The following is an 18988-nucleotide window of genomic DNA, read 5'->3' as shown; positions in this document are numbered from 1 at the left end:
TTAATTTCCAAATTACGCAGATACATACTAGGATAAATTATCCAGTATCCTGTTTTCAAACCTTTCGCCGTCCGCTGTTCACCGTAAAAACTCGGGGACCGCTGAAAAACTACATAACCTCCCCCATCATTCGAACCAAAACAGATTTTTCTGGCGCGTCTTTGAGAGGTTCTATGGACTATGACGGTATCGCTATAGCAACGACGCGCGACGCCGTCGCCGGTCGTGCTGCGCCGTCGCGATAAGGGTCGGCCGCGCCACGTCAGTCCGCGCGCTTCGCTGACACTCTTGACTCTTCAGAGTATGTCCGTCCTCCGATCGTTGCGCTCGCCGTTTAAGTCGTATTCCCATCCATGCAGTCGTGATTTTCGCCTGGAAAACGTGGAAAATCAAAAGTGTGGTCTTTTAAAATATCGTGAATTCGTGAGAAGGAAAAGTCGGAACGTTTATACCCTCATCGCCGGAACAACATGTGAAACATAGTCCGATATAGATACGATTTACATCCACTGCAGCTGCCACTGTTCCCCAAACAAGATGATGTTATCCAGGCAGGCGACGACGCGTTCAGCGCCATCCGCCAGCCGTACTCCCACTGTCGACGCACCGGAACCATCGTAAGTGTGAATCATGTTACCTACATAAAATACATTAGAATACATAGGTATCATAGGCGTAGTTATTTGAGGCTTGTCACCCCCAATTTATATAAGATAATGAGCCACTAAAAATGTTTCAATGAGTCATTAAATTGGCTAAAAACGAGTTGTTGCATGACTATTTCTAAAATTTAACAAATGCTTAGATTTGTTGTAGTATTTAAGGAGTATTCTATAGTTAATAAATATTGATGTTAATTTATATTTATAGCATGCTAACTTAGTAGAATGTAGAAGGGTTGAGAGGAAATGTCTACATAGATTAAAAATGAACAAGATGAGGGCTACAGTTCTTTCCTTAAAAAAAACATTTGGCCCTAGTTTCATCTAAGATATGATCTCCATACGATATACCGTCGGTTAATTTATCGTTAATGAAATCATACAAATAATCGGTTAGATTAGTACTAGGATAGAGCGCTAAAATACTTCTACCATTTGCATATAATCTATTTCGTATACAAAAGGCAAACTATAAACATATTTGTTTCATTCTATGACAAATAAGAATTTGTAATTTTGTGTTGCAAACTTTTAAGTCCATAAGTACTTAGATATTTTATTGTTTTTTTAAGGCTGGATATATGTCTATTTCTCTTGAATTAAAACAAGTTGATTTATGGTTGTTAAAAGAAACAAGAATAGTGAGTTGATTTAAAAATTAATACGTAGCTCATACGTCATAAATTAAATACAAAAATTAACTCAACAATTTTATATTATGTACATTAATGTCGTGTATACATTGACCATCGAAAATTATTTAAGCATGTTTTAAGAAATTGTTGAATAGTAGGTACCTATACTATCTGCAATCAATATTTTCAGCTAGAAAATGCACAACGTTAGTAGATACATGTAGAGTTGTGATTAAAGAAATATGACTAAACATATTATTAATAATTATTTTTATTCATTATAATAGAAATTTAAATTTGAAATAAATGTATTCATATATGAAATTGTATTTTAATTGGAACCGTTCACTTATTGGTATAAGTACCAACCTACATAGACAATAAAAATCCATTTAAGTGGATTTTTTGAGTTTTTACTTATTTTTTGCATGCCACTGTTCTATGCCTTTAATAAATTATGTAATAATGTTTTAAGTGGCATTACTGAAATTTTTATATAATTTGCACTACCCTATATTTGGGGTTTTTTTTTGGTTGAAAAAGTTGTAGCACAATTTTCCGAGCTTTTCGTAAAAATTTATAAAACTACTTAACTTCAAGTACCTATCGGAAAGTAGCTCTTAAAATTGAATGATTTAATTTAAACTTTGTAATTCATATTTTTTTGCTATAAACAAAAAATGAGAGGGTGCAGCAAAAAAATTAAACATCTATTTTTAAGAATAAACCGCTCTAATATAAACTAACTATAGCGTTTGCTAAGACTCTTTTCCCTCTTTCAAACAATCCGGACAGCGGCCACTCATCGTCGTCACCAACAAAAAATAAAACTCTTATTAATTTATGAGAGGAAAATAATTGACTTTTTTATCATATTGTCTTGTGTTTAAAAATAATTAATATATAACAAAACATATTCTATACTCACATTGATAAATTAAGATTATACCTATATTTTATGTATTTGAACATTTAGGAAGTATTAATATCATAAATGATTATAAGTAGATTCAAAATAGGTACTGATCATTTATTTACGTTTATTTATAAAATACAATTGGTGTAAAACAAAAAAATCCCTCGATGATATGACTGCATGATTCACCGAGAATTGTTTTACATCTATATATATATATATATATATATGTATAAAAACCTTTTTTTTTCTATTTGAAACGACGACGTCGCGGGGAGCCGGGGACTGCTCGCGCATTTCGTCCGCGACAATATATAAACCTAACCGTAATAAAACCACCCGTGATCACTAGCATAAACATACTTATACAGTACCTATTCATTATAATTTATAATAATATGATGTAGTTGTGGGTAAAAATAGGTAGAGTTTAAATTTAAACATCTAGTGGTGGTTTGATATATACTTGACTTTGAACCTAAGCTTTGGTTGATTGTTTTTGGAGTGTTTGAATTTGATTCGTTTGGGGAGATGTGTATCATGAATTTATGACAAAAACAACAAAAATCTTAATAACTTGTCTCTAGTGTTTCTACGCAGGTGTATTATTAAATTATACTTCCAAAACTTGATTGGTATTTCATGGTTGATGGCTTTGAGTTTTTGTTTTACTATTAATTATTATTACTATACCGTGTGTTCAATTTTAAAGGTAACAGGAAATATTTCGATCGTGTGACCTTGAATTTGATTCGGGGTTTTTATACTGCATATAGGACTTATAAATACATATTTTTTTAATAAATTCAAATTTTTAATTTTTTTTTATCAGCGCATGCGCAGTAAAATAAAAATTTCTTAAATAGCAATCACTACTTTGGAGACCGGATTTCGATTTCTTTATTTTTTCTGAACAACTTTGATCTTTACAGTTTGTTGATATCTTCAAAATTGCCATTTTTATGACGGTCGGAAGTTTTAAAATAGTTAATTCGTAAATATCGCATTTTTCAACGGTCTATCTTAATACTATTAAAAACAAATTAAGATAATAGTAGTAGATAATTTAGTAGTTTTAATAAAAATAAACTGTTATAATAATACCTATAAATACCTATAAATTAAGATAGACCGTTGAAAAATGCGATATTTACGAATTAACTATTTTAAAACTTCCGACCGTCATAAAAATGGCAATTTTGAAGATATCAACAAACTGTAAAGATCAAAGTTGTTCAGAAAAAATAAAGAAATCGAAATCCTGTCTCCAAAGTAGTGGTTGCTATTTAAGAAATTTTTATTTTACTGCGCATGCGCTGATAAAAAAAAATTAAAAATTTGAATTTATTAAAAAAATATGTATTTATAAGTCCTATATGCAGTATAAAAACCCCGAATCAAATTCAAGGTCACACGATCGAAATATTTCCTGTTACCTTTAAAATTGAACACACGGTATACTAAATACTTTAGCATTTAGATAAAATATTATGATGTCATAGTAATAGTACTCTTGAAACTTTTGACTTAAAATTACTGATGATATGTATTATTTTTTCATATTATATAAGAATATAATTGGAATATTGTTATTAATAATTATTGTCTTAATGTTTACAATTTTGATCTGTAAACATAAAGCTATAAATAAAATCGTCTTCCACTTTTCATCTAAATAAACATATATAATACACATAAATAATATGATATAATGTTTTAATATTTATGTATAAAATTTAATAAGATTATCAGTTTATCAAATAAAAACCATACAATTATTTTCTCGAATTTCTATTATTAATTTTATTAATTATAAATACGTTTTATACATGGTATATTAAATTGTTTTCAGGTTAAATATAAAATACTTTTATTAATAAGGTAATTATTATTCGATTCAGCCGAGACTCCAATCGATTTTATTTAAGAATAAAAATAATTATTTTAATAATTTCGTTTATCATTATTTTATGACAATATAGTTAAAAAACTTTCATCTAAGATCCATGGTTAAATTTATTTTATTTAGAACTATAAACAATCTCACAGAGAAACTATTGAATTTATTTGACTCGTCGATTTCTCTAATACTTCTTATTTCGTAATAATAAATTTATAGTTATTATCTTATTCAATTTTAACTTAATTTAATTTTATACATTTAAATACAAATATTAATGTTAGATTTAAAACAAATATAAATAAATATGGATAATATTATCAACTATTTAGTAAAATGTTTATCTAAAAATATTATTATAATGGCTTAACACGTTGATACAAATGTTTTAATAATGAATTCATGAGTGACTATATTTAAATAATTCTTATATTATATTGTATAATATTTATTCATAATTCATTATAATATCTAATTATTTTAGTAATGACAATCAATATTATGAAAAGTTTATCACGTAGACTGAGTCGCATTTTTTTTACTGATAGATAAATTTTGAAAACTAATTAATTCAATACATTTAAATATTTTTATCGATTTAATATTATGATATACAAATTAAAGAGTACAGGATAAATTTAAATCCTAGTAACGCAGAGTATTGACTATTAATTTATGGTCTATAAAATGAGAACTATCCTAACGACAGATAACACTTAAAAATGTATATACTTAAACTAATTAGTAGTCCGTTCGTAGCATTCATGGTGCTAGTTAATAATAATAACTGACTTCGTCGTTTGATAGTCTACTTGATCGTTCTAAAAAATTTAAAACTATATTTCAAACATATTTTTAATATCACAAAAAAAAAGAAAGAACTGTTAAGAATAGAAATTTAATTCATTTAAATAGTACAACGTGTACTAATATGAGTATATGACATTAAATTTAAGATTTGGCCAAATCACTTAATACATGACGATTTATAGAGTAGATGTTAATGTAATACCACACCTAATTGCTATTTAAAATCGTGTTCGCCACATGGATACTAGGATGCTATGTGCGAAACTACTTTAAAGAACCTTAGGCGGTGCGATTTATTTGAATTTTATAAGATCTTTTATTTTTTTTTTTAACAAAGTTAAAATTTAAATAGGAAAATAATGACCAGATCCCAACATTGTTTTAAATATTGTTATTCACTTTATCATAAATAATATAGCCTATTGTGTAATATACAATAGTCAATAATACATACATTTTTTTAAATTATGGTTAATAATAAACATGCGAGCATTGATTATTTCTAACTGCAACAAAATTAAAAAGGAGATCCTATATAATCAAAAATGTTTTATTTCCGGAATGAGACGTGCAATGATAAAAAGTAAAAACTATTATAAGGATGCCAGTATGCCACACCCGCATTTTCGTTGTTTCCATCTTACAGGTGTGTAACAGCAAAATGTATGTTCATTAGTTGTATTATTTACGCGGATTTTAACGTAAAGGAAACGGCATTTTCTGTTATTGTACGTCGGTTTATTGACGATTTTAATTTTCTTTCGAGTTATATGATAATGTAAAATATTGAAATGTATTGAAATATCCCTAAAATTTAACGTACAAAAACAGAAAACGGATTAAGTTTGATAATAGGTCAATGGAATTTTTACTCGATTACAATATTCTAATATTAAAACAAATTTTTCATCCCACAAATAACAGTACAACACCGATCTATTGAAATATTCTATATAGGTAGTATTTTATTGATATTATACTCTTTAATATATCTACTAGGTTAAACATAATAGTTAATTGTTTTAAATGAAACTCTTAACGCGTGTCAATAAAAATAAATCACAATAACCCTAATTGTAGGTACTATAATCCACATTATGAATTGTAAATTATGCATTAGAATATAATATAATATAATAGATAATATAATACTGTTATAAATTATCACCATCTTTCATTTTTTTTCAAAACGTTACATACTTATTATGGCTACAATAATACATAGATAACAATAATTATTATTGTGTATACAAAATAGTGAGTACAGCCTAACAAACAAATATAATAACTTGACGACACAACCTATGCATCTACCGCCGTTTCCTATATTAATGTAATATAATTGAAGTTGCAATTCGTGCGATAAATATACGTTACTTGGGTAGGTACCTTTATACTTACTAATAATAATCGTGATAATAGTAATAGTTGTAGAGAATCGTACTGTAAATTGTATTATTATTTTTATTATAGACAATAATTAAATCTATTATTTTTCAATAATATTTCATAATATGATGTACTGATTTACATGTCAACATTGTTAATCTAAATTTGAAATTAAACAATTTTCAATAAAAAAATTAATGACAAAAGTTATTTGTCCGTAGATGAATTAGGTACTTGAAATTTATGTTATCGTGTAACATAATATTATATTGGTGTATTGGTAATGATAAATTTTTATAAATCGTTGTTGCCTATAATAATATATAATATTGATCGTAAATAAAATGTTTCTCTATAAAATCCATCCAAAGCTTTGTATATATTCGCCATTATGTTCTAAAGTAGGTATATGTATATCTTTAATAAATAAATTGATATATAAACATATGAAATTTTAGAGTAGCTACCGAATTTAGATATACATAATTTATACTAAATATTGCTTTGTAAATAATATCATTATAGATAGGTAGTTAACAATTATCATTAAGAGTACGTTACAGTGGTATTTGTTGTCTCTGTCTTACCAGTGCGTAATATAGCAAATTTACGCTCAGCAGAACACTTATAGCTCCTTTAGTTTAAAAATTACAGTGAATCGACCTATAATGAAACTTTATTGTATGAACATTATTGTGTTTGTACGTTGGTTTTTTACGATAATTCAATTTTTAAGTGAGTTATGAGCATTTTTAATGTACTATATATTATATGCTCATAACTCGCTTAAAAATAGAATTATCGTAAAAAACCAACGTACAAACACAATAATGTTCTTACCATCAAGTTTCATTATAGGTCGATTCACTGTAATTTTTAAACTAAAGGAGCTATAAGTGTTCTGCTGAGCGTAAATTTGCCATATTACGCACTGGTAAGACAGAGACAACAAATACCACTGCTACGTACTTTTAATACAAGAAGTTAGTTAAGTTCCACGATAGCTTAAATATTTCAAGTGGTAACATTTATGAAGTATCACGGAGCGCCAATATTACAACATATGCGTGTGTATATGCGAGAGTAGTACAGCACTGATTATATTATTATTTTTATTAGGTAAATAATCATTATAATTATTCATAATTTAAGACTTAAGTGAATGTGCAGCTTTTATTTATGACATTTAAACATTAATGGTTATTTCATCACAAATGATAAAAAAACTATAGGTATCAACACTATCAACTGCATTATCCATTTAATAATTACAAAACTAACTACTTTATACTTAATTTGTCCTATATTTTTAAGCCTACTATATACTTACTCAAAATAACAAAAACACATCACGTAATACTTTTCTTGTATACAGCTTAAAGTATATGAAATATTAAGAACACTCTTAAAATATATATATTTATATTTAATATATTATTATGTGTTATCTTATCTGACGGTTGTCTAGTTATATATAAACAATTGTACACGCTGTACACACAAGTTTACTACTCTGCACCATTAGTACGTATGTTTTATATTTTCTGTACATATCCCATCACATGATACTTAATATAACATACATAATATATAACATTTTCCAATTGTAATTAAAATGATAGTGCACAAGTACCATATGGGTATAATAGTATGCATTGAAATATGAAGGATATCCCTCACAGAAACTTTGTAGCCGGCAGTCGCCTCATAGTCTGTACTTCCATTTAAAACATTTTATCCGGAATTATGGTTTTTGAAATTTTTATAATTTTTCCTGAACATGGCTACACAATTCTCCTTGTAAAATCACTCATTGTACATTTTTTAATAATAGGAGCGTATAACAATAATATAAACAATTATATGAGTTGTGGGAAGTTGATACTTAAAAAAAAATAAAAATAAATACTATTGTATAGCATTTAGTAATGTCGCAGCATAGGTACCTTTCGTTTTATTTTGTTTAAAAATATTTAGATTTGATATATTATTGTATGTTATAATCAAATTAAATGTTTTAATACTATGTTTTATAGCTATTGCGTTGACGAAGCTATAAAATAATTTTGTGTTTAAAAACCAAAAAACATTAAAGTTGTGAAAAAATTTAAATTCATGTTGTTATGTATAAATATTAGTTTACTCATTATAACTAAATACTCATTTGCGTACCTGTTGTAATCAACTTACAAAAATATTATACATTATTACATTATCAAATATATAATTGTGTATTCGAATTAGTTTCTTAAATCATACCAAACCCAAAAGCAGTTTAACCATTTTCGTATAGTGCACTAGTGCAGTATACCATAGGGTTAACCAACAAGTCGATTGCAAAATGAATTCAAGTCAATCACTTCCTTTCACATTTTTTTTATTTATGTAAATTAGATAGCTATAGCTTGGTACATTGTTTGTTTTCATATACACCCCAGAATTTGTGAAATTGTCAAATTATAATCAAGCACAAATATCTTATTAAATTATTAAATTAACATAATAATATTAGCAATAATAAAAGTGGTAGTTGTTTAGTTATTTTAGTAACTTTTGAGTTAAAATATTCACAAATTATTACTTTTAAGTTAAAAGTAATAATTTGTAATGAATAATACCTACCTATATTAAAATACGTATTGTGTGGAACTATGGAATTTATCATTAAAAATAGTTATTTATATTCCAAATAAAAGTAATACATTCACTGTAACACTAATGTACATTTTATTTTCGATTGATCGCGACAACCTAGAAAAACTCAGAGGTCGATTATAAATTTATTTAATTTGGCCAACCCTGGTGTATATACGATGGAACACTCAATAAAAAACATGAAATATGATAGATAATTGTATATTATTACTACCATAGTTTGAATTAATTCCACTAAATTGTTTTACATAATGTATAAAAAAGGGGAATGTCAAATGTCTATTAATAGTTCAAATAGAAACAAAATATTTTTGTACTATGTATTAAGAATTCCAACATAAACGTTTTGTTTAAATTTATAGCAGTTACGGACTTATGGTTATTCATTTATGATTTTATGTACACATTTTCGATTTTCCATAATGTATATTTTACTTTTACCAATTATTATGAAAATTCCTGGAAGTTTATATTTTTACCTCCTATAAGTACCAACTTAAATTTACCCTATCCTACTAAAAAAAATGCAGAAGATAAAAATCAAATTATTTCTTCTACTATAAAACGTATTTGAAAAAATTGGATACAGAAATTAACGATTTTTAGTTGTTTTGTTATAACTCAAAAATATTATTCATGGGGACTCTTATACATACAAATATACAATGACATTTTCAAATGCAATATTTTCGGTAATAATAATTCTAACCTACTAGCTGGCTACTGTGTTAATAAAAGTAAAATAATTTAATATAATAGCTATTTAGATAATTACATAAAATATACTTATTACTAATAAAAGCTGACGTTCCGTAATCGCTCGTAATTTCGTTAATTAATGATTTAATTAAAATGTAATATATTCATTACAGTGACTTACTCAATTGCAACGAGTCACAATTGACAGTCGAAACCTACAGCAAAGGCCTATACCTCATGAAATGAAGTATAAAATAATTCATACAGTGGTACTCTGAACTGTAAATTTGCACATATGCTTTATTAAATTTGTTTAGTCTTTTGCTAGAACTCGTAGATAGAACACATGAATTCTTTTCAACTGTCTTCGCGAATTTTCCAAATTTTGTGGAAGAAATGAATAAGAACTGTGAGTATATTTACTATTTACTAGTTATGATAGTTAAATTTTTAAAACAAATAAGAAATAACTAATAAGTAGGTACTTAATATTTATATATTTCAAGTTAAGTGTTTTAGTTAATGTACATAATTGATTGTGAATTATACATATAATTTAATATAAATTTCCTTCTATTTATCGTCAATAAACTCATACTTATTAAATTTTATCTATACCCACTAAAATTATAATATTAGTTTTCATGTTCTAATTTCTATGATATTATTATATTACAGTATTCTATCTTGTATTATTCAGCAGAAAGTAATTTCTCATTGCTTTATGTTTTCTCTTAAATATTTTTTTCAAACATTGATGCATATTGCATAATGCATGTATTATGCAAAATAATCGATAGAATATCGATTGAAACTGCGTTTCGAAAAAAAAAAGTTGAACGTTAATTTTTACATTACATTTTAACATATATTTATTGTTTAAAAAAATTTTAAAGTAGTTTCTTTTTCAGTAGAAATTAATTTTTTTATGATGTTTCATACATCGTATGTATTTAAAATTTAATAATTATTGAGTTCTTATATAGGTAACATAAATTGATAACAAGTAATATACTAACTAATATATACGTATATAGTAGGTAGGTTACCAACTAATTGATTTGTATAGATATTGTGTTATTTAATTACCTATTATAATAGTTTCGTTATTTAAATAATATAGTAAAATTGTTTATTGCTTAGGGTTTTCTAGAGATACTTAAATTTTTTTGAAATTGTTTTAATTATAATTTATTATAATATAATACGATTTACATGCGTGAGTACGTAACTTATTTTAATGACCACCCAAATTAACGAATAGATTGAATTTCTTTAAAAAAAGATTCTGATCGAAGCATTTCAACTGCCTTAATAAGTGACAACACAAACAGTCACAACCATTTTTTTTTTTTTAAATACCTACACCACTGAGTTTATCGCTATGCTCAGAGTATAAAATATTAAAACAAATTTTATAAAAATGTTGATGGTTTAAAATAAAATGAAGTAACTCATGTGTACAATACTACTACATATAGTGCTGCCAAAATGCTATCCAAAATCATTATTCGAGTATACTACAAAAAACAACGAAAAAACGCAGTTAAATTTTATCAAACAATATATAATCCAACTAATCTAAGTACAACGGCCAAATGCTTTAATACTAGGATAGATCCACCGGGAACTTTCCCAGTATCTCGTTGAACAAATCTGCCCCTGCTTATGGTAATAACTAATAACATACAATTATCATGCACAATATTCACGTAATGATTTTCTATAAAGCGCGTGCGTTGACCTATACAAATAATATATCGTGAAACGAAAACAGATCCTAATTTTTGCTTCATAGGCAGTATAGCATGATGTTATTATACGATGTCGTATTGTCGTGTATTTGAACGGAATAAACTATGTATATAATATTACCGTGGTACAGATATAGTTTTACAATAATCGATTGTGGCAGCTAACATAGTAGCTACACTCTACTGAGTGCAGACCACCGTCGCTTTGTATTTTATTTATCATCGTATTTACACTATAGAACATAGCGACTTTATACAGAGCGATTCGCTGCAATAGAATATATACCGTTACGGTGCAGTGCCATTATAATATATATATATATATATATGTATTTATGTATGTATCCTGATTGACGGTGTTGGCGGTCATCACCTTCATGCCAGTTTTCATTATAATAATGGAGTATAACGATCATTACGGTCCAAGTGGAGTCGTTGCGTACGTGTAGGTACTACTCCTGTAGTGCAGCATAAATAATATAATATTATAGTGACCGTTGGTAGAAAAATTATTCTAACGCTCCCGTGATCATCAACGTTTACCCGACCGCGACAGACGAGAGAAATAAAAACGGTACCCATCTACAACACAATAATTCGTAACTTTTTTCTAATTTTTTTTATTACTCAGTCTTCATCAATGTTTGTTCCGGGGAAGGTCCGAGAAGTATATAATATCATCGCATCGTCCCACATATTAATTGTAGTCAATTGTGTTCAATTTACGTGCAGCGCTACATAATATAAGCCACTAACTTGCGATCCTCCGATACAATTATGTATATATATATAATTAACACAAAGGCAGTTTCGCGATTATAAAGTATACTAGTATATAGTTATACTCTAATAATAAATTATATTAGAACGAATAACATAATGCACCTAATCTAAGTATGAAACCAACCAACCGACGTATATTTAACAGGTTCTGAGAATGATTTTATACATTTTTTTTTTGGTTTTAGGTATACCAACTGTTTTAATTTATATAATAGTAAATGGTCTTTGAAATTGTTTGGGTTTCAATTATAGTTTCAAGTTCTACTGTTTGGAGTTTTTTGAATGATTTTTGAAAAATCATTCTTGTTTATAGTAATTATATCAGACCTAGTCTTTAAGAGTTTAGAGTTTGGATTTTTCCTTAATAATATTTTTACCAAATCGTTTTATTCCAAAATAAGCAATAGGTACAATGAACGTTGTGAAGTAATGAATGTAATATTCTATTAAGTTTAACCCATTAATTAAATACATTTTTACTCTTTATATGTATATTTTCTTAGCAGATTGAACCAATTTTCTAAAACATATTTTAACATGTTTTTTTTTAGAGATTCCGTCAATAATTATTATCAATAAATCAAAATATATTCTATTCATGAGAACATAAAATTATTTCATCAAGTTAAATTAGTTTATTAACTTTACGAATGAATTCAAAGTTTTCGGTTTTGGTTACCTGGTTACAAAAAACCAAGGTTTTAAATTGTGATAACTTGTTTAAAAAAAAATAAATTTTAAGGTTTGTAGCTATGATCTATCTATTAATGGATTGAAGATTCAAGATATTTGTTTATGTATCTAAATTACTGATATTGGTGGTCTCGTAACGTCATAATAATGTTTGGTCATAAGACGTTCGGTTGTGGTAGGAAATGCGAACTCTAAAAGGACTAGAAAAGTGAAAACGGAAAAATAATATAAATATACTTATACATATATTATATACAATATACATGACACATGTGACAAATCGTATGGGTGTCTAAATTGGCTTTTATTCAGAAAAATATAATTGATATCCGACACCCGTCACTGATATTATATTTTCTTTGTGTTTTTTTTTTTGCGCTATGAAATTATAATAATAATATTATGATTCAACTAGAATTCAGATTTTCAATGGCCCGTGTTCTACACGTAATACGACTCGTACCACTGAATTGCTCAAATAAACTCTACTATAGTACTATGTGTTTTAGGGGCGAATTTTTTATTCAATGTTTGTGTATTTTCATGACCGTACAAATAATGGCTATTTATAAATTAGTGATATACATCTACTGGCAAAATCGAATTCTATCAATTAGTGTTTTTATTAAAACAATTAGCGCCGCAATTTATTATGTATAAATGAGTAATATATCATAAGATAATATTACTACAATATAATAAGTAGCTATACGTATTTTTAGTATATTATTCTATTCATAGATCATAGATGTTTGTAATAGGCTGCACAATTATTTATTAATATATTATATTTTTAATAATTAATCACATGACAATCACGTTTGATTATTGAAATATTGAATATAGAAATACTTGAATGGCACTTTTGTGTACTCGTTCTTTGATTTACAAGAAAAATAATAATATCTACTACTTATAAAATGTGTGGACATACCTAAATAGGAAAAAAGCAATGTAAAATAAATTGTAATTATTTAAAGTGCATTAATTTTTGATTTTTATATTATTGATATGGCCGTTTATTATTGTATAAAAATATAAATTTAATTACTTATTCACGTTTAATTTATTATATAGAACCATTTTAATGTAAAACCGAGTACAACTTACCAGTGATTGCAGACTAATGTGATATTTACTTAATTATAATATGTTACACACTTCATTACAAAACCAAAACATAAATATTGAAGTAGGTATACGTTTAAACGTTGACAAATTTTTGCACATTGTAATTGCGAAAACAACATTATAATAATGGGATATCGACGGAAACGTTATTCGAAGACAACTATAATTATATGCATGAGTCTGATTACATTCTATTGTAAACAAACATAGAAAAACAAATCTTCCTATTATGAATAATTTGCAAATTATTGTGTTTTAATTAACGTTTATGTATACCTATACAAACCAATATAATAATATCCGCTATCCAAATACTAAAAAAATAATTATTTCCTATGTTATTATTCACGTTGCGTATTTTTTATTCTGGGTTATGTTTTTCATTTTTTATTTCATTTGTTGTTGGGAATCAATATTTTATAACATTTCATTAAATCTTGAAGGAAAATCATGTTTAATTAACAACTGTATGATATTGAATTTTATTTTGAACCTGTAACTAAATAAATAATGTGCAATGCAATCGGGTGGTTGTTTTATATCGGCTGTTTATTTGACTAGATGTTCAAAATGGATATAATAATATGCGAGTAATGCAAATTTGGAAAAATTATAACTTTCTGAATTAAAAAGAAATAAAAAAAGCTACCTACATTATCTGTATACATTATTTAAAGCCCCATTTCATAATTATTCGTTATTATTAGTAGTAGTAGTAGTGGTGATGTAGTAGTATACTATAGTAGTAGAAAACATTTGAGCGCATTTAATCATATTGTACATTATATACTAGTCTATATTGTATAAAAGTAAAATTTAACAATAAAAATAAAAATAATAATAATAATAATAATAATAATAAAAACATTAAGTCTTGGTAAAGAGCATGCGCACAGGTGCGCGACGATTTGGAACAACTATAATAGTCGTATGTACCTGTACCGGCTGTACCATCGGCTACAGGTAGGCAGTAAGACTCTGCTCATTGTGCAGTAATCATTCGCTGAAATGTGTGGTTCGCGCGGTGTCTGCATGTGCCTAGTGCCTACAACACAGCAGAGTGGTACGTTGTTCGCTCGGTGACGAAACTCTGATTTCGGCACGAATGATACCTATATTAAATACCTACATATAGATTTATATATATACCGCGTAAGCGTTTCGATATTTGCCGATCTTACAGTGTTTGTGGTTATAACAGTAACAAAAAATAATAACAATAATATAACTGCAATCATAACAATATAAAATTTCGACGGTGTAGTTATTGTAGTATAGTGACTAATAATAGTGGTATAATAATTATTGTTGTACCTTAAGTAATAGTAATATGCTGGTATAGTTACTGGACAGAAGAAATGGTATATTAGGTTCATTTAATTTTTTTACCATGTCAGGTGCGTTCTGTATTGTTTTTTAATTAATCAAATTCTTTATTAATAATAATAACATGGTGATTAAAGAACCACCGTCTAGACCCGACGTCGTCGACAGGTTAGTATCTAATTCATTTCTGCTTTTATCATTTATATTAAGTGCTTTTTTTATGGGTGTATTCAATCGTCTATACTTATGAACGAAATAGTATTTTAATCGTTATCGGTCTAATGCAATAACATTATAGTAACCAGAAACACATGAATGTACTTATATAATTTCTTATAAGTTATAATCGGTGCATAATAAATAATGATATTATAAATATTATGTTTTTAAATTAATCATTTTCGAACACTATTTGTACAGTATAAGTGGAGTGTAGACAAATTCATAAAAATAATTTTTTTCATATTTTAAGAGCTATAGGTAGGTATATAGTGTAATATAATATTGCTTCGAATAATATTATTTTTGTGATTATTTTCATTTAAATGTATTAACGTTTTATTACCAAACGTATTATTAAAATGTCAAACTACCTATTTATTCTTTTTTTTATCTATAACTATTTTACTTATGTTATATAAATGGGGCTTGGTAAGTTCCCACACGAAACATAGCAGGTAAGCGAGTACATATGTAAGTTCCCACTCGAAAAAAATTACGGCCGTACGTAAGTTCCCACACGGAAAAAGTTAAGTTATTAAGACTTAGGAATGACAACTTAAAATTTGTTTTGTTTTTGTATTAGATAAAAAAAATCCAATTAAATTTTTTTAGGTATAAAATAATAATAATAGGTAATATAAAAAAATTTAATTTAATTTGGTTTATTGCGAAAGCTCAAACACTTCACATAGCCATAGTATCATACTGTGTATAATTATTTTTAAGTTATAAAAGTTATAAAAGTTATATAAGTTATTTGTCAGTCCTAAATCTGAATAAAGTGGGAAGGAAGTTTGTGTTTGGCAAGGCTGAACATTAACGAATTAAAAGTTAAAATTATAAGCAATTTATATTATAAACATTATTATGTGTCTAAAATTTTTATTTTGAAAATACGAAAATTTTAACTTTAAATTAAGTTAAGTTACTTTTCTTTGCCCAGCCTTGGTGTTTGGTATAATTTTTTTTCGTGTAGGAACTTACGTGCAAGTGTATTTTTTTTCGTGTGGGAACTTACGTACGAATATCTAGGGGTAATTTTTACCTGCTATATCTCGTGTGGGAACTTACATTCCCCCACATAAATCGCATTTAAATTTATTAAAATTATATCTTTATTTACTAACATGATTTTTTGTCTACCTAATAAATATTATTTCTCATTAAGCCAAACTGTTAGAGATTCTAAGCTGTTTTAATAATTAATATATATCTAATTATTTACAAATTACGGATTTCTTGATAAATTATTTTTTCCGAACAATTAGAGTACTCTATCTATCTTAGGTATTTAAAAATGTTCGTGATTTTATATACCAAACTAGTAACAACCAAGCATTTTACTAATAAAATGGCAAATAAATTGTTCCCATAAATGTTGAATAATACTATTTACGAATATAATAGAATTTCAAATGTTACTGAAAATTGTAAAATTTATTTCCACTGAAAATTTAATTGACCTATGTTATAATATATTTTATTGTTATATATTTTACTGGCAATAACCACCAGCTATTAAAACTTAACAGTCATAATTATGTTGCATTAATATTTTCTAACAAATTTTCGTTATAATGAAAATATTGTATTAAATGAGTATAATAATTATGTAAATATTTTACTACCTAATATAATACATTCTGCTAGGTATACTTCACGTTCGCATAATAATTTTAAATTCGAACAAATAGGTTAATATATAGCCATATAGGTATAAATAATATTAGATGAAGAGGATGATAAATAGAAATCTTAGTATTACAGTACTTCTCTATATTAATAATTTACGAATCATAAAATCAAAATATGTTCTTAACTCATTATTTTACGGTCTGTTCAATTTCCATTATAGTAAACATGAGTTTCACTGTGTTAGTAGTCCGTAATTTACATTATATTTGTTTTTAATTGTTCGTATTTACTTTGTATCGTCTTATCTTATAATCGGACCGAAATTAAACTAAAAATTAAAATAACGTTTATTTTATTTTTCTATTGATGTATATATTAATTTTCCTAAAATAATAAAATATTTGTTTGGTGGAGTAAACTACTAGTTACAATAACTTTAGAAGTCATAACTGTTGTACTCGGTTATTATTTTACTTTTATAGTACCTACACTACCTATGATCATACTAACATAGTAAGTTTTTTCCTATTCCATTCCCAAACATAATTTCTCTAGATATTTTATTTTGTTTTTTATTATAATATTATTAGAATTAATGCTGTATATAAATATTTTAATTAAATAGTTATCTTAATATTTTTAACAAACATAATTATAAAGAATATATCATGGTATATGACTATTTAGTACGAAGTTAGTAAGTGTGTGATATATTATATGTATTTAATTACATAATTTAAATACAGAATTCATAAACTAATACCTAAATAAATTGTAATTTTTAATAGTTCAAAACTCTTGCAATAATCGTTCTTCCGCGATTCTACACTAAAATAGGTGCGTGTTTTAACAGATATATTAATTCTAGTTACGTAAACAATCGGAAAAGTTCAAAATAATCTTATAATTCTTATATAATATATTAAATTTGTATTTTATAACTATAATTACAACGCTGCATGTTATTAATTAAATTATAAATATTAGAAGTTATATGTTATTGAGACATATCATTTATTACTTTATTAGGGATATTATGTATATGGATAACCAATTGATCCACCTGAAAAGATAATATTATATCCTATAGATGCTAATTTCGTAAATATAAAGAAATTATTATTTTTATTTTTTGTGTGCAAGTAATTACAAATATAAATAAATAATATGTACAACCTTATCAAATCATTATTATTAAATGTCACATTGAAAACATATATTTTACGTTTTTATCTATTATAATAGCAATGTTTACTCTACACATAGGCACATCAATATTTAAAATAGTGTTTTTAGAAAACATTTACAACAACTTTAGAACTACATATACCTATATGAAAACTAATTTAAACTTCAGTACCAAGTAGTATTTTTAAGTGTAGAATGTAGATAAACATCATGTGTCGAATGCATTTTAGATTTTCCGCTAGAACTCGCGGGTAGCGAATATAAGAACGATACGTCAAGTATAGTTAAAATGTTATTTTTATTTAACAAAAAATAACAAAAAATCATAAAAAAATGTATAGGAAAGATTTTCTATCTAATTATAAAGTTATATTATTTTACAACAAAAATATTTTTTGGACTGGATACATTATTTTTGTTTTAGATCGATTTTTCGTAAATTTTTTGTTCTCATGGTTATTTATTAACAAAAACATATTTTTGATTCATTGATTTCCCTTGCAGAGTAGAAATTGTCGAGTTTCGTGCTATAGTTTTTGTAGTAGTATTTATTGTTTTAGATACTGCCTCCTTCGCTCATTACGTTATTC

General features: G+C 26.3%; 1 protein-coding gene across 5 annotated transcripts in view; it reads left to right on the top strand.

Annotated features, from left to right (window-relative positions):
- Nucleotides 1-286: 286 nt before the first annotated feature.
- LOC107164560 (uncharacterized) overlaps nucleotides 287-18988 on the top strand; it is a 33727-nt gene continuing 15025 nt past the window's right edge. The window contains exon 1 of one of the 5 annotated variants that reach the window (XM_089223745.1): nucleotides 287-617. In XM_089223745.1, the coding sequence (XP_089079871.1) occupies nucleotides 538-617 (80 nt within the window). In that variant the 5' untranslated portion in view covers nucleotides 287-537. The other 4 variants (XM_089223750.1, XM_089223748.1, XM_089223749.1 and 1 more) reach the window with 4 other exon arrangements.

This window comes from Diuraphis noxia, unplaced genomic scaffold (assembly GCF_037042655.1).
Source record: "Diuraphis noxia isolate RWA-SAM2 unplaced genomic scaffold, SU_Dnox_SAM2 contig0003, whole genome shotgun sequence".
NCBI classification, from domain to species: Eukaryota; Metazoa; Arthropoda; class Insecta; order Hemiptera; family Aphididae; genus Diuraphis; species Diuraphis noxia.
Note: the sequence above shows the minus strand (reverse complement) of the source record. Positions and strands in the feature narration are given on the sequence as shown.